General features: G+C 37.9%; 1 protein-coding gene across 5 annotated transcripts in view; it reads left to right on the plus strand.

Moving 5' to 3' along the window:
- HERC2 (HECT and RLD domain containing E3 ubiquitin protein ligase 2) overlaps positions 1-23,013 on the plus strand; it is a 211,689-nt gene that overhangs the window by 127,259 nt on the left and 61,417 nt on the right. For all 5 annotated transcript variants that reach the window (XM_021075343.1, XM_021075345.1, XM_021075344.1 and 2 more), the window contains 8 exons: positions 9,376-9,566; positions 10,551-10,656; positions 10,751-10,842; positions 14,353-14,528; positions 18,210-18,321; positions 20,381-20,462; positions 20,565-20,708; positions 22,756-22,846. In XM_021075343.1, coding sequence (XP_020931002.1) covers positions 9,376-9,566; positions 10,551-10,656; positions 10,751-10,842; positions 14,353-14,528; positions 18,210-18,321; positions 20,381-20,462; positions 20,565-20,708; positions 22,756-22,846 — 994 coding nt within the window. The remainder of the gene's footprint in view (positions 1-9,375; positions 9,567-10,550; positions 10,657-10,750; positions 10,843-14,352; positions 14,529-18,209; positions 18,322-20,380; positions 20,463-20,564; positions 20,709-22,755; positions 22,847-23,013) is intronic.

A 23,013-nucleotide genomic window follows, 5' to 3' on the forward strand; every position in this document is an offset into this window, starting at 1 on the left:
TTCTAAAACTTTTTCGCCTACACAGGAGTATACCCATTAAGCAGTAATTCCTCATTCTTCCCTCTTCCAACCCCTGGCATCCTCCAATCCACTTTCCATCTCTGTGAATTTGACAACTCTAGGTACCTCGTATAAGTGGAATCAGACAAAATTTGTGTTTTTCTGTGTCTTACTTATTTCACCTTATGTTTTCAGGGTTCATCCATGTTGTGGCATGTGCAGAACCTCATTTCTTTTTATGGCTGAGTAATGTTCCATTGTATTTCTCTACCACAGCCTGCTTATCCAGCCATCTATTAATGGACTTTTGGGTGGTTTGTACCTTTCAGCTGTTGCAAATGACATTGCTGTGAACATTGGAGTACAAGTCAGTTTGACTTTGTATTTTCAAAATTAGGAGTAGAATAACTGGGTCATTAGGTAGTTCTTTAACTTTCTGAGAAACCACCAACATGTTTTCCATAGAGGCTACACCATTTACATTTTTAGCAGCAGTGTATGAGGGTTCCAGTTTCTTTACATAGTCACCAATATTTGTTATTTTCTTTTATTTTTTTGATCACAGTCATCCTCATGAGTGAGAGGTAGTATATTGTTGTGATTCTTATTTGAGTTTCCCTAATGACAAATGACACCAGGACTCTTTACATGTGTTTTTTGCCATTTGTATATCTTTTTAGGGGGCATGTCAATTCAAATCTTTTGCCCTTTTAAAAACTTTTGATGTTGAGTCATAAGAGTTCTTTATATGTTATGTACGTTAAACTTTTATCAGATAAATGATTTGCAAATATTATCCTATTCCGTGGGTTGTTCTTTCACTCTCGTGATAGGATTCTGTAATGGATAAAAGTTTTAAGTTTTAATGAAATTTAATACATTTATTGTTTCTTTTGTTTCCTGGGCATTTGCTGTCATACTTACTTCTGGGTCAATTTAAGAAATCATCATTAATTCCAAAGTCATGAAGACTAGCTCCTATGTTTCCTTCTAAAAGGTTTATAGTTTTAACTCTTCAGTTTAGATCTTTGAACCATTTTGGGCTAATTTCTGTATGCCATATAATATATAACTTTATTCTTTTGTATGTGTGTATCCAGTTTTCCCAGCACCGTTTGTTGAAATGACTGTCCTTTCACCATTGAATAGTCTTGGCACCCTTTTTAAAAATCAGTTGACCATAGATGTGAGAGTTTTTTCCTGGGCTCTGTATTCTATTCCATTGGTCTTTTTGCCTATCTTTTCGTCAGTACCACATTATACAGTGTGATTATGATAGCTTTTGTAGAAAGTTTTGAAATTGGAAAATGTGAATCTTCCAAATTTGTTCTTTTTCAAGATTGTTTTGACTATTTAGTGTCCCTTGGAAGTCAATATGACTTTTGAGATAGATTTTTCTACTTCTGTAAAAAACAGTATTTTGATAGCAATTGCATTGAATCATTTTATCTCTGGACAGAATTGTTAATTGTCTTTCCATTTACTTAGATCTTCTTTAATTTCTTTCAGCAATGTTTTGTGATTAGTGTTTAAGTCTTAGGTCTTCTTGGTTAAACTTATTCATAAGTGTTTATTTTTCACGCTATCTTAAATGAAATTAGTTTTTTAAATGTCCTGTTTACAATGTTTGTTGCTAGTATGTAGAAGTACATACTATACATACACACTGCATATTTTCAACACATTTTGTTTGTTGAATTAGTACCCAGCAAGTTTGCTGAATTTATCTCTAACAGGGCTTTTGTTTTGTTTTGTTTTGTTTTTTAGTGGAGTCTTTAGAGTTTTCTACATATGAGATCATGTTGTCTGTGAACTCTGATACCTTTTTTTTTTTTTTTTTTTTTTACAATTTGGATGCTTTGTATTTCTTTTTCTTGCCTTAGTGCTTCAGCTAGATCTGCTAGTACTAGGATGAATAGAAGTGGCAAAAATGGGCATCCTTGTCTTACTCCTAAATGTAGGGGGGAAGGTATCAGTCTTTAAACATCAAGTGTAATGTTAGTTATGGGTTTTTCATGAATAGCCTTTATCATGTTGAGGAAGTTCCTCTCTAGTCCTAATTAGTAATATTCTCTTATCTTTATACAGGAGAGCTATAGAATCTGCAGAGCTATCTCCTTTTCAAGGCTAACTTTGGGTACTTTCTTGCCTTTTTTTTTTTTGTTATTAGTCTGCTATGGGTTTATCAATTTTAGTAGTCTTTTCAAAGAGCCAACTTATGTCTTTGATTTGCTATATTGTTAGCATTTCTTTCTTTTTCCTGTGCAATTTAGGTTTAAGTTGATTCCTCCCCTATCTCCCATGAATGCTTATTAATGCATTAATTTTTCACTTCCATCTTTTCTAATATATGAACTTAAAATTTAAATTTATCTTTAAGCAATGCTTAAGCTGTATCCTGCAATACTGATAGGTAATATCTCATCATTCATTTCAAAGTATTTAAAAAATTTCTTTGAAATTAAATATTTTAAAATTTTCAAATATATCAGCATTTTCTACCTCTGTTTTTTTTGCTTCTGCATTGAATTCACATTGTGTATGCTAATCTTTTACTTTTTTAGAAACTCGTGTATGATAAGACTCAGCATATCATGCGATTTTGCAAATGCATGCCTGAAAGAATGTCTTGTGAAGTTCCGTGGTGAAGTTAGTATTTTCTTAGTTTATCTTTTGCTAGCCTTTCACCCTCAATTTTTCTGTAATTTTGTATTTTAGTTATATTTCTTGGAGGTTATAAAAAGTTTTGTTTTGCTTTTTAATTCCAGTTTGATGATCTTTGTCTCTTACTTGGATTATATAGGTATTTATTTACATAGAAGCAATTCCTGAAATATTTTTATTTAAATTGATCAACTTCTCAGTGTTTATTTTCTTGTTGTAATTCTTCTTTTTTTTCTGTTTGTCTTTCTCTTTTCCATCTTCCTTTGGACTGATAAGTTCTTCACTATTTAGCAAGCCCCAACCCCTCCACAACACACTTCTTAGCTTAGAAGTTATACATTTTTAGAGTATATTTATACACTATGTAAGTAGTATATGTTATATACATTTTTGGTATGAGTAGTTACTCAAAATGTTGTAAAATCTTTTATTGAATTAGAAAATCTAACATTACTTAGTATTACCCTCCTCCTAAACAATGTGAGGACCTTAGATCCCTTTAACTTTATTAACCCTTGTTCTGAATAAATTATCATGTTTTTATTATAATGCTTAAAATTTTTATACATACACTTTTTTTTTTATGGCCACACCTGCAGCATACGGAAATTCCCAGGCTAGGGGTCAAATTGGAGCTGCAACTGCCAGCTTACTCCATAGCCCCAGCAAAGCAGAATTTGAGTTGGATCTGTGACCTAAGCTGCAGCTTGAGGCAATGCTGAATCTTTAACCCACTGAGGGAGGCCAGGGATCAAACCTCCATCCTCACGGACCCTATGTCAGGTTCTTAACCCACTGAACCACAACAGGAATGCCCACATATACATGTTTTCATAGTTATTTTTTTTCACTTATAGCTAGTTTACATTGTTCTATCAATTTTCTACTGTACAGCAAGGTGACCCAGCCACACATACATGTATACATTCTTGTTTCTCACATTATCATGCTCCATCATAAGTGACTAGATATAATTCCCAGTGCTACATAGCAGGAACTCATTGCTTATCCATTCCAAAGGCATTAGTTTCCATCTGTTTACCCCAAATTCCCAATCCATCCCACTCCCTCCCCCTCCGCAACCACAAGTTTATTCTCCAAGTCCATGATTTTCTTTTCTGTGGAAAAGTTCATTGATGCCATATATTAGATTCCAGATATAAGTGATATCATACGGTATTTGTCTTTCTCTTTCTGACTTACTTCACTCAGTACGAGAGTCTCTAGTTCCATCCATGTTACTGCACATGGCATTATTTTGTTCCTTTTGATGGCTGAGTAGTAGTCCATTGTGTATATATACCACGTCTTCTTAATCCATTCATCTATCGATGGACATTTGGGTTGTTTCCATGTCTTGGCTATTGTAAATAGAGCTGCAGTGAACATGTGGGTGCATGTGTATTTTTCAAGGAAAGTTTTGTCTGGATATATGCCCAAGAGTGGGATTGGGGGGGGTCATATGGTAGTTCTATGTATAGATTTCTAAGGTACCTCCATACTGTTTTCCATGGTGGTCATACCGGCTTACATTCCTACCAGCAGTGCAGAGGGTTCCCTTTTCTCCACACCCTCTCCAGCATTTGTTATTTTTGGACTTACTAATGATGGCCATTCTGACTGGTGTGAAGTGATATCTCATGGTAGTTATGATTTGCATTTCTCTAATAATTAGATGTTGAGCACTTTTTCATGTGCTTCTTGGCCATCTATCTTCTTTGGAGAAGTGTCTATTCAGGTCTTTTTCCCATTTTTCAATTGGATTGTTGGCTTTTTTGCTGTTTAGTTGTATAAGTTGTTTGTGTATTTTAGAGATAAAGTCCTTGTCAGTTGCATTGTTTGAAACTATTTTCTCCCATTCTGTAAGTTGTCTTTTTGATTTTTTTTTTTTTATGGTTTCCTTGTGCAAAAGCTTCTCAATTTGATTAGGTCCCATGGATTTATTTTTGTTTTTATTTCTGTTGCTCTGGGAGACTGGCCTGAGAAAACATTTGTAAGGTTGATATCAGAGAATGTTTTGCCTGTGTTCTTTTCTAGGAGCTTGATGGTGTCTTGCCTTTTGTTTAAGTCTTTAAACCATTTTGAGTTTATTTTTGTGCATGGTGTGAGGGTGTGTTCCAGTTTCATTGATTTACATGTGGCTGCCCAGTTTTCCCAGCACTACTTGCTGAATAGGCTCTCTTTTCCCCATTTTATATTCTTGCCTCCTTTGTTTAAGAATAATTGACTGTAGGTGAATTTATTTCTGGGTTTTCTATTCTGTTCCATTGGTGTATTATCTGTTTTGGTACCAGTACCACACTGTCTTGATTACTGTGTGTAATATTGCTTGAAGTCTGGGAGAGTAATGCTTCCTGCTTGGTTTTTGTTCTTGAGGATTGCTTTGGCAATTCTGGGTCTTTTGTGGTTCCATATAAAGTTTTGGATTGTTTGTTCTAGTTCTGTGAAAAGTGTCCTGGGTAATTTGATAGGGATTGCACTGAATCTGTAGATTGCTTTGGGTAGTGTGGCCATTTTTACAATATTAATTTTTCTCACCCAGGAGCATGGGCTGTCTTTCCATTCCTTTGAATCCTCTTTAATTTCCTTGACGAATGTTTTATAGTTCTCAGCATATAAGTCTTTCACCTCCTTGGTCAGGTTTATTCCCAGGTATTTGATTTTTTGGGGGTGCAATTTTAAAAGGTGTTGTATTTTCATATTCCTTTTCTAATATTTCATTGTTAGCGTACAGAAATGCGACTGATTTCTGAATGTTAATCTTGTATCCTGGTACTTTGCTGAATTTGTTGATCAGTTCGAGTAGTTTTTGGGTTGAGTCCTTAGGGTTTTCTATATATAGTATCATGTCATGTGCATAGAGTGACAGTTTTACCTCTTCTCTTCCAATTTGGATACCTTTATTTCTTTTGTTTGTCTGATAGCTGTGGCTAGGACTTCCAATCCTATGTTGAATAACAGTGGTGAGAGTGGGCATCCTTGTCTTGTTCCAGATTTTAGTGGGAAGGCTTTCAGCTTTTCTGTGTTGAGTATTATATTTGCTCTGGGTTTGTGGTAAATGGCTTTTATTATGTTAAGGTATGTTCCCTCTATACCCACTTTGGTAAGAGTTTTGATCATGGATGTTGGACTTTGTCAGATGCTGTCTCTGCATCTATTGAGATGATCATGTGGTTTTTGATTTTTCTTTTGTTAATGTATGTGGTGTATGACGTTGATTGATTTGCATATGTTGAACCATCTTTGTGAACCTGGGATGAATCCCACCTGGTCGTGGCATATGATCTTTTTGATATGTTGTTGGATTTTGTTGAGAAATTTTGAGTCTATATTCATTGAGGATGTTGGCCTGTAGTTTTCTTTTTTGGTGGTATCTTGGTCTGGTTTTGGTATTAGGGTGAGGGTGGCATCATAGAATGTCCTTGGGAGTGTTCTTTCTTCTCCAACTTTTGGAAAAGTTTGAGGAGGATGTGTACAAGTTCCTCTTTGTATGTTTGGTAGAATTTACCTGTGAAGACATCTCGTCCTGGACTTTTATTCTTAGGGAGTGTTTTCATGACATATTCAATTTCATTTCTAGTGATCTGTTGTTCAGTTGATCTGTTTCTTCTTCATTCAGTTTTGGCAGGTTGTAAGTCTCTAGAAAGTTGTACAGATTGTCTCTAGGTTGTCAAATTTGTTGGCATACAATTGTCCATAGTATTCTCTTATAGTTTTTTGTATTTCTGTAGTATCTGTAGTGATTTCTCCTTTCTCATTTCTTATTTTGTTATTTGGGTGTTTTCTCTGCTTTTCTTGGTGAGTCTGGCCAGAGGTTTGTCAGTTTTGTTTACCTTTTCAAAGTACCAGCTCTTGGTTTAATTGATTTTTTTTCTATTGTTTTTTTTCCATCTCTGTTTTATTGGTTTCCTCTCTGATCTTTATGATTTCCTTCCTTCTGCTGACTTTAGGTTTTGTTTTTCTTCTTTTTCTAATTCATTTAGGTGGTGGGTTAAGTTGTTGATTTGATATTTTTCTTTTTTTTTTTTTTTGAGGAAGGCTTGTATTGCTATGAATTTCCCTCTGAGCACTGTTTTTACAGCATCCCATAGATTTTGAGTGGTTGTGTCTTCCACATGTACATTTTTAACAGTACACAACATATGATTATTATTTTATTTTTCAATATTTAGATTTTTTCCTATACTTAATATTGTAGTTTTCCTCTATTCCTTTCTGTATGTTTCACTTTTCCTCTATCATCATTTTTCTCCTGCCTAAAGAGTAGACAGGCCTTAATATTTTCTCTGATGCATCTTCGTGATTATGAATTCTGTTAGTGTGTGTTTTATTTCTCCTTTATTTTTGAAAAAGACTTGTGGCAGAACTTTTCTTTCAGCACTTTAAAAATACTATTTCATTGTAATTTGGTTTATATTACTTCTGCTGAAGTTAGCTGCAAGTTTAGTTATTGTTCCATTAACGTTGCTTAATTTTTTTATTTCCTCTAAGTCTGCTTGTGACATATTCTTTTGTTTTTATCTTAAGTAAAATTTACATTTGCATACCTGTGTGTTTCTTTTCTTTCTTGGAGTTAGTAGAGCTTTCAGTTAGTTCATTTTCCAGTTTTTTTGAGCTTTAGTTGACATGACATTAAGTTTAAGGTGTTCAGTGTGATGATTTGTTACGCATATGTATGCAAAATGATGACCACAATGAGGTTGGTTAGTGACACATTCATCACCTCACATAATTACTACCCCCCCACCCCACCCCCGCTGTTTTGGCCATCCAATGTCAAATGAAGTTCCCGGGCCAGGGATCAGATATGAGCCAGTCACAACCTATGCTACAATAGCAGTAATGCTGGATCCTTTAACCCACTGTACTGGCCAGGGATCGAACCTGTGTTCTGGCACTGCATAGATGCTGCTAATCCCATTGTGCCACAGCAGGACTTCCAGTTACCATCACCAAACCCTTTTTTTTCTGTGTGATAAGAATATTTAAGATCTACTCTTCTAGCTTTCAAAGTAGGGCTTTTCAAATCTGTGGCTTGATACCTGCTGTCAGTTCTGGAAAATTTTTTGTTATTCAGTGTTTCTTCAGGTATTATCTCTGCCCTATTGCCTCTTCCTTCTTTTTTGGGATTCCTCTTTCCTCTGTCATCCCATTTTTATTTTCTGTCTTTTTTTTTGTTGTTTTGCCATTTCTTTGGGCCGCTCCCACGGCATATGGAGGTTCCCAGGCTAGGGGTTGAATTGGAGCCATAGCCGCTGGCCTACGCCAGAGCCACAGCAATGCGGGATCTGAGCCGCTTCTGCAACCTACACCACAGCTCACGGCAATGCCAGATCCTTAATCCACTGAGGAAGGCCAGGGACCAAACCCGCAACCTCATGGTTCCTAGTTGGATTCATTAACCACTGCACCACGACGGGAGCTCCTCATTTATATTTTCTTAATTTTTGCTCTTCATCATTCCAGGTATTTTTTATTTTATTTTTTTTTACCAATTCTCTTTTTCATCTGAGTCTAGTCTACTGATAAACCTGTTCTTTGAGTTTTTAATTTTAATTACTGTTCTGGACAGTTCTAGTCTTTCTATCTTTTTTAATAGTTTCCAATTCTCTGCTAAGAATTCATTGTCTTTTCAAAAATAGTAAGTATAGTGATTATAATATTTGTGCCTTATAACTTTAATATCTGGAACCTCTGTGGGTCTATTTCTATTGTCTTTCTATGTCTTTTAGTCATATTTTCTTGTCTCATATGCCATCATGTACTGGACATTATGGTTAAAAAATTATTTCTTGAGTCAGTTTTAGGCGTAGAATAACATCTTTCTCCAGGGACTGGGGGGAAAGGGTTGATCTTCCAAGTAACTGAGGTAGGTAATTTTCTGGGCTTATCACTTCAGTATAGTTTCATTGATTGAGATGATTTCATGTAGAGCTACAATCTGAAAACAGATGGCCCTGCAGATCTCATCCTTCCTCTTGGGATCTCAGCTCAAAGTATGAGTTTTTCTGTGGCCATCCTCTTCCCTTTGGTTCTTCCGGTTCCTGCCTCTCTGCCCAAAGAGGCCATCAGAAGTGGTGTGTGACCTTTTTAAGTCTCTCCTTAGAAACTCAAATACCACCAGTACAAAGGAGCCTCTGATCCACAGAACAGCTCATCTGGACACTTTTCCTCTCAGTCATCCTTTGACTCTGGTCCTGTAATTCTTTACTGCCTTGTTAAACTCTGATAGTTTTAAGATTTTATTCATCTTTAAATGTTTTGTCTGCCTCTTCTCGTTGTCCTCAGTGGGAGAGTTCAATGAATTTCCAGATTTGCTGTTAATGGAAGTAGAAACTCTTCACAAATTTATTTCTGTGGCAAAAGGAAAGCATTTTTAATAAGAATATTTTGTGTAAGCGCTGTTATTAAACTTCATCCCAGTTTGTATGTATCCTTCTATATGGAAATGTATCACTGTCTCTACTTGAAAGAGTCTAGTGGAATAAATAGTAGCATTATGTGAGTTTCAACTCATAAATTGAGGTAAAATACTTTAACTAGGTTTTTGAAGCCATTTTAGGTATTTGTAAAAAAAGTTTAATTTGAAAATTTAGTATTTTCTTGAAGAAAATAAATATGTAATGTTCCTCACGATATAACATTCTTTATTTCTTGGTTGTAAAGGTTCTGTCTCACAAGTATTAACACTGTTTGACCACCATTTAATAGGACAGTCTGCAATATTTTGTGGCCGTTCTGGAAAACAGCTGAAGCGCTGTCATAATAGTCAGCCAGGAATGCTGCTGGACAGCTGGGCACGGATGGTGAAGAGCCTAAATGTGTCGTCCTCTGTAAACCAGGCTTCTCGGCTCATTGACGGCAGCGAGCCCTGCTGGCAGTCCTCTGGCTCTCAGGGAAAGGTAAGTGTGCGTCAGGGGCACTTACAGAAATGCTTTTATTTAGGTGTCTTTTTAGCGCTTCAAGTGAACTTTGAAAACCTACTAAGGTATACTGCGATGGCAGCAATTTTTAGTCCTTCTATATTTTAGTTAATAATTATTTTAGGGAGTTCCCGTTGTGGCTCAGTGGTTAACGAATCCGACTAGGAACCATGAGGTTGCGGGTTCGATCCCTGCCTTTGCTCAGTGGGTTAAGGATCCGGCGTTGCCGTGAGCTGTGGTGTAGGTCGCAGACGTGGCTCGGATCCTGCATTGCTGTGGCTCTGGCATAGGCTGGCGGCTACAGCTCCGATTGGACCCCTAGCCTGGGAACCTCCATATGCCACGGGAGTGGCCCAAGAAATGGCAAAAAGATTAAAAAAAAAAAAATTATTTTAGAGTTACAGAGTAATATGCCTTCCAATTTTTATTATTAGAGATTTTAAACAGTATAGGTAGCAGATTTTTATCTAATTGACCAGTTGATAGAGAGTATAAGATTTGTTTTATTTTACTCCCCCATGTAAAATATGCAAGTTCAGACAGATTCTAATTCTGGTAAGAAATTTTTCTCATCTGTCCTAACAAATATGTGTTGATATTTGGAATGCTTTTGTAATTGCACATTTACATATGGTGTACCTCCTGCAGACATGGAGGTTAGACTTGGAGAAAGGCGCTTTTCCTCCAGTGTTTTCTGTAACCCACTCCTTGATGAACATTAAGGGACTACCTTAGATCAGGAGTTTAAAAACACCATTTCTGGAACTTAAAGAGAGATTTCTCCTAAGGAGCAAGTAATGGAGTTATAGTACTCTGGTTTTTGTCAGCTTAAAGGCAAATTCTATCTCTCATTCCATGTTAGATATATAAAAAAATCTCATTTAGATTCAAGCTTTGGTGATACTGCCTTTCTACCTAAATTATAGCCGAATTTTACTAAGAATGCATTTTTTTTTTTTAAAGCATTGGATTCGTTTGGAGATTTTCCCAGATGTTCTTGTTCATAGATTAAAAATGATAGTAGATCCTGCTGACAGTAGCTACATGCCCTCCCTTGTTGTCGTATCAGGTAATTGAATTAGTTTACTCAAAAAGTCACTTCCATCATATAATTTAAACTCCTATGTCCTTTGTTGGATTCCTTTACGCTCCTTTTTTTCTAGGTGGAAATTCCCTAAATAACCTAATTGAATTAAAGACAATCAACATTAACCCCACTGACACCACAGTGTCTCTTCTGAATGACTGCACAGAGGTAAGTAGTTAGGTGGCGTTCCTTTTTGATGGTTTGCAAATGGCAATGGAGGTGACTTTTTTTGGACCATTTCTGTACTAACATGGAGCCCATTTTTTTCCCCTTAATTAAGTAATTGTATTTATTTTAAAATTTGACATGTGTACTACTTAAATTTATTGCTTGTCAGGTCAGCTTGAAAAGAAAATAAATTTCTTCCATACTGTCTTTGATGAAGAGGCAAGGGTTGAAGCTCCCAGCAGAAGTCATGGCCAGGCATGGGGCCGGGGAAGGGGGAGGGGTGCTCTGTGTACCTAGGGTGGTGTTAATCACATTAACTCTCCATTAGTCTGTACTGATTCTTTCTGACCATACATGTGACACTGAAATTCCTTTTTTTTTTTCATACCTTTCGTTGGTAAAAGGAAATTTTCAAAATGAATCCCAGTTAATTTTCTCCCTGGAAGATTCTAAGAGAATTCTTTTTTTAACAGTTTTTTTGAATAGTAACCCTGTATTAGAGAGCAGAGCTGCCTCACAAATCTTTCTACACAGAAGTCAACATTATTTTAGCAAATTAAATATACTTAATATAAGTTAAGGCAGTTTTTTGTACTACTGATACTGTTTTATGAGAAATTAATGAAACAATAATAATGTAATGATAGTGGGATAAAGATAAAAGTAGTTGACTTTTTATTTGTCTAAAAGTTTAATATAAGTGAGTTTATTTTTAAGTTAAATGCAGTTTTCTAGTCATTATTTTATTTTTTTGACAAATTCAAGGTGATCCCAGTATGTTACTTTGAAGAAGCTGATACACAGCGAGCCATAGCTTAATTAAGAGTGGTAGAGACTATGGCTGGGAGCAGTCCACCTCCTTTCCTCAAGCCCCAGGTTGATGAGCTGGCCTTTGAGTACACCAGGTTTTTGTTTTATTTTCTTCCAGTCTTCAATAAATAGAACTGGAGAACACCATTCTTTTTTATTTATTTGCTTTTTATGACTGAACCTGTGGCCTATGGAAGTTCCCAGGCTAGAGGTCATATCAGAGCTGCAGCTGGTGGCCACAGCCATAGCAGCTTGGGATCTGAGCCGCGTCTGCAATCTGTACCACAGCTCATGGCAACACCAGATCCTTAACCCACTGAGCGAGGCCAGGGATCAAACCTGTGTCCTCATGGATCCTAGTCAGATTCATTTCCACTGATCCACAACGGGAACTTCCTGCTACTGAATTTTTTTTGTTTTGTTTTTGTATTTTAAGTAAATCGTTAACCACAGATATAATAAATGAACAACCAACTGAGATTATTATTCATAAAAGGCATATTAACTTTTATGTAATCAGTTTTAAGCTCAAAACAATTTATTATGTACTGTTTGGCAGGCAAGTATTTATCACATATATGAGAAATATGAAGCATTATGAGTAATCAGAAAACTCATGGCCCACTCTCCGTCCCTCTAACCAACTTAAGAACTAGAGTGTTACCACTTCTGTAAAGCTACTGGACTCTCTAGCATTGCCTTTCCTACAAAAATAGCTTAATACAAGAATTTTCTAACTAACCAAAATGTAGAAAGTATACTGAATCCTCCTTGAACCTATCAGCCAACTTCAACAATTATTAGCATTTTTATCCATCGTGTTGCACTCTCTCCATATGTTCCCCCCATTTTGATTTACTAGAATGTCTAAAAGCAAGGTAATAAGCAACTCACTTATTTCATTAGTGAGTACTTCAGTATTCGTGTCTAACAAAGACTTCAAAAATATAACCACAGTGCCATCACACGTAAACATTATTCTTTAATACTGCAGAGTATCCAGTGAGCACTTACATCGTCCCAATTATCCCATAGTGTTCTTCTGAAGTTAGTTTGTGTGAATCATGATTCAGACAATGTCTGCACTTTGCACTTCATTTATTTTATTTATTTTTTATTTTTTGTCTTTTCTAGGGCCGTTTCCTGCAGCATATGGAGGTACCCAGGCTAGGGGTCTAATCGGAGCTGTAGCTGCTGGCCTTTGCCAGAGCCACAGCAACAGGGGATCTGAGCCATGTCTGCGACCTACACCACAGCTCACGGTAACACCGGATCCCTAACCCACTGAGCAAAGCCAGGGATCAAACCCGCAACCTCATGGTTCCTAGTCGGATTTAAATTAGTTAACCACTGTGCCACAACGGGAACTCCTGCACTTCATTTAAATATGAGTTCTTGTGGTTTTTCCTTGCTAAAGAAAGAAACGAGGTCCTTTTTTCCTGTAGGAGTTTTCGCTTTTCTATTTGTCTTTTTTATTCGACCTGTGCTTCCTCTGACATCCCAGGTAGATCCTGAGGTTTGATTAGGTCCTTTTGAGGCAAAAGAAATCCTTGGTAGTGATGTGTCTACTTCCTGCTGCCTTCTTCACCTGAAATTCAGGGATAGAAGAGTAGTACTCTGCAATGCTGAGTACAGGCTGTGGGGCATCCCACCAGACAGAGTCCACTTTAGCAAATGAGTGGCAAAAGCATAACAAGGAGGTTGCATCTTATTTGGGTCATGATTTGAAAAAGCCCACAAGAACCATGTTTTATGACATGATCAGAAAATTTGATCACTGGTAGCATTTAGTTGATTGAAGAAATTATGGTTATAGCTATCATAATAATACAGTGGGTATATTTTTTAAAAGTCTGTATTTCAGTGATAACATTTTGAAGTTTTGAAACAACATGCTGCCTGGCATTTTCTTATCATTATCCACATATGAATAGTCACGTGTGGAAAATTGTTGATCTAGTGATGAGGTTATGGGGCTCTTCATATTGCTTTTTCAATTTGTATATAATCAAATGTTTTTATTATGCTTAAAAAGTTATGAAGGCTTTGTGACTTCCTGACATCCAATCTCTTTCTTAATCCATTTTGGTTCAAGAAGGTTTTAAGATAGAAAGGCTATCATTCAGTAAGTCATTCACTAAGTCAAAGTCATTCAGTAAGGCTATCATACTTTTTAGTTTTATTTTAATTTATTTATTTGCCCCCCCCCCTTTTTTTAGGGCCACACCTATGGCATGTGGAAGTTCCCAGCCTAGGGGTCTAATCGGAGCTGCAGCTGCTGGCCTATGCCTCAGCCACAGCAATGCAGGATCTGAGCTGTGTCTGCGGCCTACACCACAGCTCACATCAGTGCTAGATCCTTCACCCACTGAGCTAGGCCAGGGATTGAAACTGCAACCTCATGGATACTAGTGGGATTCATTACTGCTGAGCCACAACTGGAACTCCCTATTTCCTTTTAGTAAGAAACTCACTCTGAGTCCCAGGCTCTGGCTGGACATACTTGATGAATATATGACTTCTTTTGAAGGCAAACTCCACTCAGACACGGCTGCATCAGCAGTGCCTAATGTTTCCAGAACTTAAGTAAAGGAGCCCCAATTTTTTACACATTCCGTGTCCCGCATGTCTTTCCCTCCAGTTAAAGTATCTAATGTGTTTGATTCTGAAAACTCTGTAGCTCACTGTGTGTGTGTCTAGTATCACAGGTATATTGAAATTGCAATAAAGCAGTGCAGAAGCTCAGGAATTGATTGTAAGATCCATGGTCTCATCCTACTTGGACGGATCCGTGCAGAGGAGGAAGATTTGGCCGCAGTTCCTTTCTTAGCATCAGATAATGAAGAAGAGGAAGATGAAAAAGGCAATAGTGGGAGGTAAGAACTGTTTGCTCTTGGTGATGCTTGGGCCAAAACTCACTTTCAAAAGCCAATGTTTAATTGGAGTGTGTCTCATCATGAGAATAGTTTTATGCACATAGGACTATTTGGTAAATATTGAGTTTTCAAAAATTATAATTTAATTTTAGGAAAATATTTAGAAGCATAACTGTATTTAGAAAAATATCATTTAAAAGGAATAAAAATGTTTAATTTTTCTACCTGAAATATCACTGTTAATATTTTGATATACATTCTGATAGTTTTCTTTTTTATCTGCCCCTAGTTGTGTTTTCCTATGGAAATGGTTTGGTGTGATATATATTGTACAGCCTTTTTTGCTAGGTTTTTTTTTTTTTTTGGTGGCCCGGGAACATATGAAATTCCTGGGACAGAGATTAGATCCAACCATAGTTGCAACCTAAGCTGCAGCTGTGGCAACACAGATCCTTAACCCACTGGGCTGGACTGGGTATCGAAACTGTCCCAGTGCTCCTAAGACACTGCAGATCCTACTGCGCCACAGCGGGAACTCCTATTGTTAATTTTTTTTTTTGTTTTGATATTTAACCATGTTTGTTATCATAGTTGATGGACAATGTTCTGTAAATTTCTACTGTACAGCAAAGTGACCAAGTTATATATAAATTCTTTTTTTCACATTATCCTATAACGTGTTCCATCACAAATGATTCGATATAGTTCTCTGTGTTACACAGCAGGATCTCATTGCTTATTCACTCCAAATGCAGTAGTTTGCGTCTACTAACCCCATACTCCCAGTCCCTCCCACTCTCTCCCCCTCTGCAACCACAAGTCTGTTCTCAAAGTCCATGAGTTGGTTACTTTTCTATAGAGAGGTTCATTTGTGCTGTCTGTTAGATTCCAGATATAAGTGATATCATATGGTATTTGTGTTTCTCCTTCTGACTTACTAGGAGAGTCTCTAGTTCCATCCATGTTGCTGCAAATGGCATTATTTTGTTCTTTTTATGGCAGAGTAATATTCCATTGTGTACATGTACCACATCTTTTCAATCCATTCATCTGTCATTGGACATTTAAGTTGTTTCCATGTCTTGGCTATTGTGAATAGTGCTGCTATGAGCATATGGGTGCATGTACCTTTTTCAGTGAAAGTTTTGTCCAGATATTTGTCCCAGATTGGGATCGCTGGATCGTATGGTAGATAGATAGATTTAGTTTTCTGAGGTACCAACATACTGTTTTTTATAAGTGGTTGTACCTATTTACATTTCCACCAATAGTGCAGGAGGGTACCCTTTTCTCCACACCCTCTCCAGCATTTGTTATTTGTAGACTTAGTAATGATGGCCATTCTGACTGGTGTGAGCTTGATTTGCATTTCTCGAATAATCAGTGATGGTGAGTATTTTTTCATGTGCCTCTTGGTCATCCGTATGTCTTCTTTGGAGAAACATTTGTTTAGGTCTTCTGCCCATTTTTCAGTTGTTTGTTTTTTGCTGTTGAGTTACATGAATTGTTTGTATATTTTGGAGATTAGGTCCTTGTTGGTTGCATCATTTGAAACTATTTTCTTCCATTCTGTAGGTTGTCTTTCTGATTTTTTTTTTTTTTTTTTTATGGTTTCTCTCACTGTGCAAAAGCTTGTCAGTGTGGTTAGGTCCCATTGGTTTATTTTTGTTTTTCTTTCTATTGCTTTGCCAAACTGACCTAAGAAAACATTTGTAGGGTTGATGTCAGAGAATGTTTTCCCTGTGTTCTCTTTTAGGAGTTTGATGATGTCTTGTTTTTTGTTTAAGTCTTTAAACCATTTTGAGTTTATTTTTGTGCATGGCATGAGGGTGTGTTCCAGTTGCATTGATTTACAGGCAAGTGTCCAGTTTTCGCAGCACCACTTGCTGAAGAGACTTTTTCCCATTTTATATTCTTGCCTCCTTTATTGAAGATTAATTGGCCATAGGTGTCTGGGTTTATTTCTGGGTTCTCTATTCAGTTCTGGTACCAGTACCACACTGTCTTCATTACTATAGCTTTGTAATATTGTCTGAAGCCTGGGGGAGTTATGCCTTCTGCTTGGTTTTTGTTCTTGAGGATTGCTTTGGCAATTCTGGGTCTTTTGTGGTTCCATATAAAGTTTTGGATTGTTTGTTCTAGTTCTGTGAAAAATGTCCTGGGTAATTTGATAGGGATTGCACTGAATCTGTAGATTGCTTTGGGTAGTATGGCCATTTTTACAATATTAATTTTTCTCACCCAGGAGCATGGGCTATCTTTCCATTCCTTTGAATCCTCTTTAATTTACTTGATGAATGTTTTATAGTTCTCAGCATATAAGTCTTTCACCTCCTTGGTCTGGTTCATTCCCAGGTGTTTGATTTTTTGGGGGTACAATTTTAAAAGGTGTTGTATTTTCATATACCTTTTCTAATATTTCATTGTTAGCATACAGAAATGCGACTGATTTCTGAATGTTAATCTTGTATCCTGGTACTTTGCTGAATTTGTTGATCAGTTCGAGTAGTTTTTGGGTTGAGTCCTTAGGGTTTTCTATATATAGTATCATGTCATGTGCATAGAGTGACAGTTTTACCTCTTCTCTTCCAATTTGGATACCTTTATTTCTTTTGTTTGTCTGATAGCTGTGGCTAGGACTTCCAATCCTATGTTGAATAACAGTGGTGAGAGTGGACATCCTAGTTTTCCTACATTTTATCCCCAAGCTATAAAATTTTGATCCCTTAAAGTAAATATTCATTAGTATGTAACATGTTAAAACATCTTACCTATCTACAATCTAGTCTCGAGACTTCAGTTGTCTCTCCTAGCTTATACAAATAGAACCAAAGCAAATAAAGCCAAAACCTCAAACACTGAAGGAGCAGTTTTTTACCACCTAGCATCAGACTAACCAAGAAAATCTGACTCTATTCATGTACTTTGTGTTCTCACCAGTTCAAGAATTGGTGGACTTTGTTGATCAAACTTCCTGTCTAGGGCAGGTCAGGAAATGGGATGAATGAGGTGGCGGGAGCCAGCTGCCTCTGCCTCAGGAGCTTCAAGTGTGGGGAGCAGGCCTCCTCAGGCAGAATGTGGGTGGGGACCTTAAGCCCAGCTGACCAGCACATTGGGCAGAGGATATAAAGGAAGAAGATTGCAGTTTTGCCTTGGGACATGTGTTTGTGTTAGAGTACGTACCTCAGAGGCCATATGGCTACATCTGTTTTATTGTTTCTTTGGGGGAAAAAAATGTCACTAACAGATGTTTGGGTTTAGGGACATGGCCACAGTGCCAGTCCCGGTGGTGATTCTGGGGTTCATTTAACCGGTATTCTCTCCAATTACATCTGTAGTAGCTTTTTGTTGAGGTGATGGGCAGGAATTGCTCTGGTTATTAAAACCTGTCATGTTGAACTTCGTATTTAGGGAGAAAGAGAACGTCACAGTGTCTCCTAGGAAGAGCTCCATCAAAATAAAAAGCTAAAATTAAATTCTAGTATTAAAAGGTTGCATGCTAGTATCTAGAAATTTTAATCCTCTGAAACACTAACCTCAGATTTTGTTGAAATAAAACAACTTTTCTAAGAATTTCTGATAGTTACCAGCAAACTTTGTGTACTTGAGCTTGTTCTTTTCATTGAAAAAATTTTTATGCTGATCGACCTCTATTTCTGTTTTTATTTTTCCTTCAATTAGCCTTATTAGAAAGAAGGCTACAAGTCTGGAATCGGCGGCCACAATAAGAACCAAAGTGTTTGTGTGGGGCCTGAATGACAAGGACCAGCTGGGCGGGCTGAAGGGCTCCAAGGTACCTGTCTGATACCCCACCCTTGCCACCCTGTGCTGCTCGGACCCAGCAACAGCCAGGCCTCTCGAAGTTTTTAAAATGGTTTTACCATCTATGTATGGTTTTTTTTTTTTTTTTGATTGACTTTTCTTAAGTAATTCTTGACATGACCTCATCAACATTACCAAATTTAGTTTCTGAGAAGCTTTTTTCCTTGGAAAATAGTACACTCTAAGTATAGTTGCATTGTTGCTGTTTTATAAACTAGAACATACACTTTTGAAAAGATTTGTCAAGCACAGAAAATTGTAGAGTATAGTTCTGTTTTCTTTTTGCCTTTTAGGGCCTTACCCATGGCATATGGAGTTTCCTAGGCGAGGAGTTGAATTGGAGCTACAGCTGGTGGCCTATGCCACAAGCCACAGCAACATCAGATCTGAGCCGTGTCTGTGACCTGCACCAAAGTATACCGCAACGCCGGATTCTTAACCCACTGAGTGAGGCCAGGGATCAAACTCACAACCCCATGGTTCCTAGTTGGATTTGTTTCCACTGTGCCACGATGGGAACTCCTATAATTCTATTTTGAAGAGTAGCTACAACAAATGATGCATTTGAATTGCAGTTGAATTCACTTTAGCTCCTGAAGAGCCACAGAATAGATTCCTCTACATTTTAGTGTATGGAAACAGTTTCTTTTCAGATGAGAGTCTCTACTTCTTAGGATTCTGTGAAATTTCAGTCATCGTACGATCCCTTATTTCCTACATTGTTGAGAAGCTGAAAAGAACCCATCAGTTTTAAGTCTTGCCATTCTAGTGCAATGAAAATAATCTTGTGCAGTTCAGCAGCCTTTGTTTTGGAGGCACCCTCACTGCATTTGGATGTGTGTGGAGCCCAAAAGCTCTGGGAGCCTCCGGCATGACCATCCAGCCTGGAGGGTGCGTGGTCCCTGGGGTTGCACATGAAAGGTGGATTGGTGCTTCACCATTGTGATGAACATTCTCCTCCCAAAGTAGTAGTGACTGTTAGATACTTTCTGACACATGGGAAACATAAAGAGTTTCTTAGTTTTAATAATTTTTTTTTTTTTTTTTGGTCTTTTTGTCTTTTTAGGGCCACACCCTCGGCATATGGAGGTTCCCAGGCTAGGGGTCTAATCAGAGCTACAGCTGCCAGTCTATATACACCACAGCCTACACCACACCATACCAGATCTTTAACCCACTGAACAAGGCCAGGGATTGAACCTACAACCTTGTGGTTCCTAGTTGGATTTGTTTCCACTGCACCACAATGGAAACTCTTTAATAATTTTAAATGAAATCACATCCATCTCTAATGGGACATTTAAGCATGTCATTTCTTAGAGACATCAGAATTAGCAAGAATGAGCAGCATATGGCCTGAGATCAAATGTAGTTTACCAAAAATTGTTTATATCTTGACGTTATGTGTATTTTAGTTTTCACCTTTTATTATGGAGATGTTCAGATGTATCTAGGGAGAAAGAATAGGGACCTGAGCACTCTTGTCCCTTTGCAAGCTTAAGCAGTTGTAGATGGTCACATTTTTGTCTGTATTGTCTATGTAGCCTCATCCCTATTTAAAGTAAATCTCAGTGTATCACTTCATCCTTAAAATACTTTAGTGTGTACGTCTAAGAGAAGATAACTTATGTGGTTAATATAACCATGTAAATTAACAGTAATTCTTGGTACCATCTAATAAGATTATTTGTAATTAAAAAAATTTTTTTATTTTTATTTATTGTTTTTGCTTTTTAGAGCTGCATCTGCAGCATATGGAAGTTCTCCAGCTAGGGGTCAAATCGGAGCTGCATTTGCCAGCCTACACCACAGCCACAGCAACGTGGGATCTGAGCTGAGTCTGCGACCTACACCCCAGCTCACGGCAATGCTGGATCCTCAACCCACTGAGCGAGGCCAGGGATTGAACCTACATCCTCCTAGTTGGGTTCGTTACTGCTGAGCCACAATGGGAACTCCTACTTGTAATTTTAAAAGTGTAAATAAAATTTCTTTTTTCTCTTTTGCTTTAAAAAAAAATCTTGTTTTAGATAAAAGTTCCTTCATTCTCTGAGACACTGTCTGCTTTGAATGTAGTACAGGTGGCTGGTGGTTCTAAAAGCTTGTTTGCAGGTATGGTTCTTCTAACATTTAAAAATTTTTAAATTATTTTTAGCACTGAAAACATAGTTGTGTTGTGAAAAGTGAATCCTCTCCTCCCTCCTGTTCTTGCAGTGACAGTGGAAGGAAAGGTGTACGCCTGTGGAGAAGCCACGAATGGTCGGCTGGGTCTGGGTATCTCCAGCGGCACTGTGCCCATCCCCCGGCAGATCACAGCGCTCAGCAGTTATGTGGTTAAGAAGGTGGCCGTTCACTCAGGTAGGGCCTGGCTGTGGCACTCAATACGCAAACAGGCCTGTCGCTCATGCTCTGTAATTTTTTTTCTTATTTTTTAGGGCTGCACCTGTGGCGTCTGGAAGTTCCCAGGCCAGGGGTCGAATCAGAGCTGCAGCTGCCAGCCTACACCAAAGCCATAGCAACGCGGGATCCGAGCTGTGTCTGTGACCTACACCATAGCTCATGGCAACTCGGGATTCCTGACCCACTGAATAAGGCCAGGGATCGAGCCCCCATCCTCATGAATACTAGTTGGGCTTGTTTCCACTGAGCCACAATGGGAACTCCTCATGCTTTGTAATTAACTGGGGCTTTGAAAAGTTTTCTGTAAAGTTTCCTTGCATTCTTGTTTTTTTTTTTTTTTTTTTAATTTTATTAAAGTGTTGTTGATTGACTGGGTTGTGTCAATTTCTGCTATACAGCATAGTGACTCAATCATACATGTTTGTACACATCCTTTTTTTCGCACTGTCTTCCATCATGGTCTATCTCAAGAGATTGGATATAATTTCCTATGCAGTATAGTAGGACCTCATTGCTTATCCATTCTAAATGTAATATTTTGCTTCTACTAATCCCAAACTCCCAGTCCATCCCACTTCCTCCTCCTCCCCTTTGGCAACCACAAATCTGTTCTCTGTGTCTTTGAGTCTGTTTCTGTTTTGTATGTAGGTTCATTTGTGGCATATTTTAGATATTGTTAGGAATAAAAGTTGGCTAATGTAAAACTCCAGGTAGTCTGGATTTTAATTATTCCTGCTACATGAAACTTTTTGGAGACCAGCAGTTGCTGGCTTTCCAGACATGTGGGGGGTACCCCTCCAAGGAGGGGGTTTTCAGTCTCGGAGCTATGGTCTCAGGTTCATAGCACCTTTGAAATCATAATTTTCTCTGCTTAAATGTTTTTTTTTTTTTTTTTCCCCTGGGGAAAGTGCCTGTGACTTTCATTAGATTCCCAGTGCCTGTGAATTCCAGTAATAAGGACACATTTTTTGAGTAATATTTCAGAGTACTGTGCTCGCTTGGCCTCTGAGGAAGGGAACTGAACTAGATAAAGCTCAGTTCGTGCCTATACTGAATAGAGTTAGATTTAACCCCTTATAACAGAAAATCCAAACTATAATGGCTTGAGCAAGAGGGCATTTTACTTTTCTCCTCTGTAAAGTCTGGAGGTGGAATCCAGGGCTGGTGTCAGCTCCAGTGGCCGTGAGGAGCACTGGTTGCTGTTGACCCTATTGACAGGTGGCCCTGTAGCTGCAGGTGAGCAGAGAAGACAGAGGTTTCCTCAAGTCCACTCGGCCCCTCCAGAGAGCTTTTCTGGAAGCCTTACACACTTCTGTCACATCTCGGTCACCTTCCTCTCTGGGCAAGGGAGTCTGGGAAGTATGGCTTTTAGCTAAGCACATTGCCCTAGATCATGTGGGCACTGTTTGTAAGGAACAGGGCAGAAGGAGCATTAGGAGGGTTGGGCGCCTAGGAGCCAGGGGACCCAAGTGACAGTGAGGAGAGGCTCTGCAGGCCTGAGCTGGGGTCCATGGACTGGGAGACTGCTCCCTGCTGGGAAAGGAGCATGAGCTGATTGTCTTGGGAGGGGTGAGCACAGGGCCTTAATTACAACTGATGATACTTTTGCTTAAATAATTCCACTGTTGAGGTATAGTTCTCAAAAGCATTGTAAGCAAATCACAGCATTTGATGATTTGCCTAATCAGAAATGTATTCATTTTTACTTTTTTTCCATCTGAATTTTGGTCTTTTTTGTATTTAACATAGCAGCAATCTCATTAATAAAATGGCATTATTTTGTTGCTTCTTTGCAAGCAAAATTCTTTCTAGGACTTAAACTTAGTGGTTTAATTAAATTTTCACTTGTTTTATTTATTTGTCACCCTGAAATGTTGATCCTTTTTATTTTTATTCAACACATATTCAGTGAGTACATATTGCACACCAGGCGAAATAGGTGGTCAAATGCTCTTTGCTTTTTGTCAGCCAACTCTGGCTGCCCTAATCTGTGTGAATGTTGCAGGTGGAAGGCATGCGACAGCTTTAACTGTCGATGGGAAGGTGTTTTCCTGGGGTGAAGGTGATGATGGCAAACTTGGACACTTCAGCAGAATGTAAGAATATTTCCTTCATTATTTGCTAATAAGAAACTGTTACTGATAATAATAGTGCCTTTTGATATTCATTTTGTAGAAAATTGAATAATTATGGAACGTAAAAATATATTTAAGAAAATATCTATGAGGAATGTGGCTTATTAGCAAGTTAAGAACCTGACTGG

This window comes from Sus scrofa, chromosome 15 (genome assembly GCF_000003025.6).
Source record: "Sus scrofa isolate TJ Tabasco breed Duroc chromosome 15, Sscrofa11.1, whole genome shotgun sequence".
Classification (NCBI taxonomy): domain Eukaryota; kingdom Metazoa; phylum Chordata; class Mammalia; order Artiodactyla; family Suidae; genus Sus; species Sus scrofa.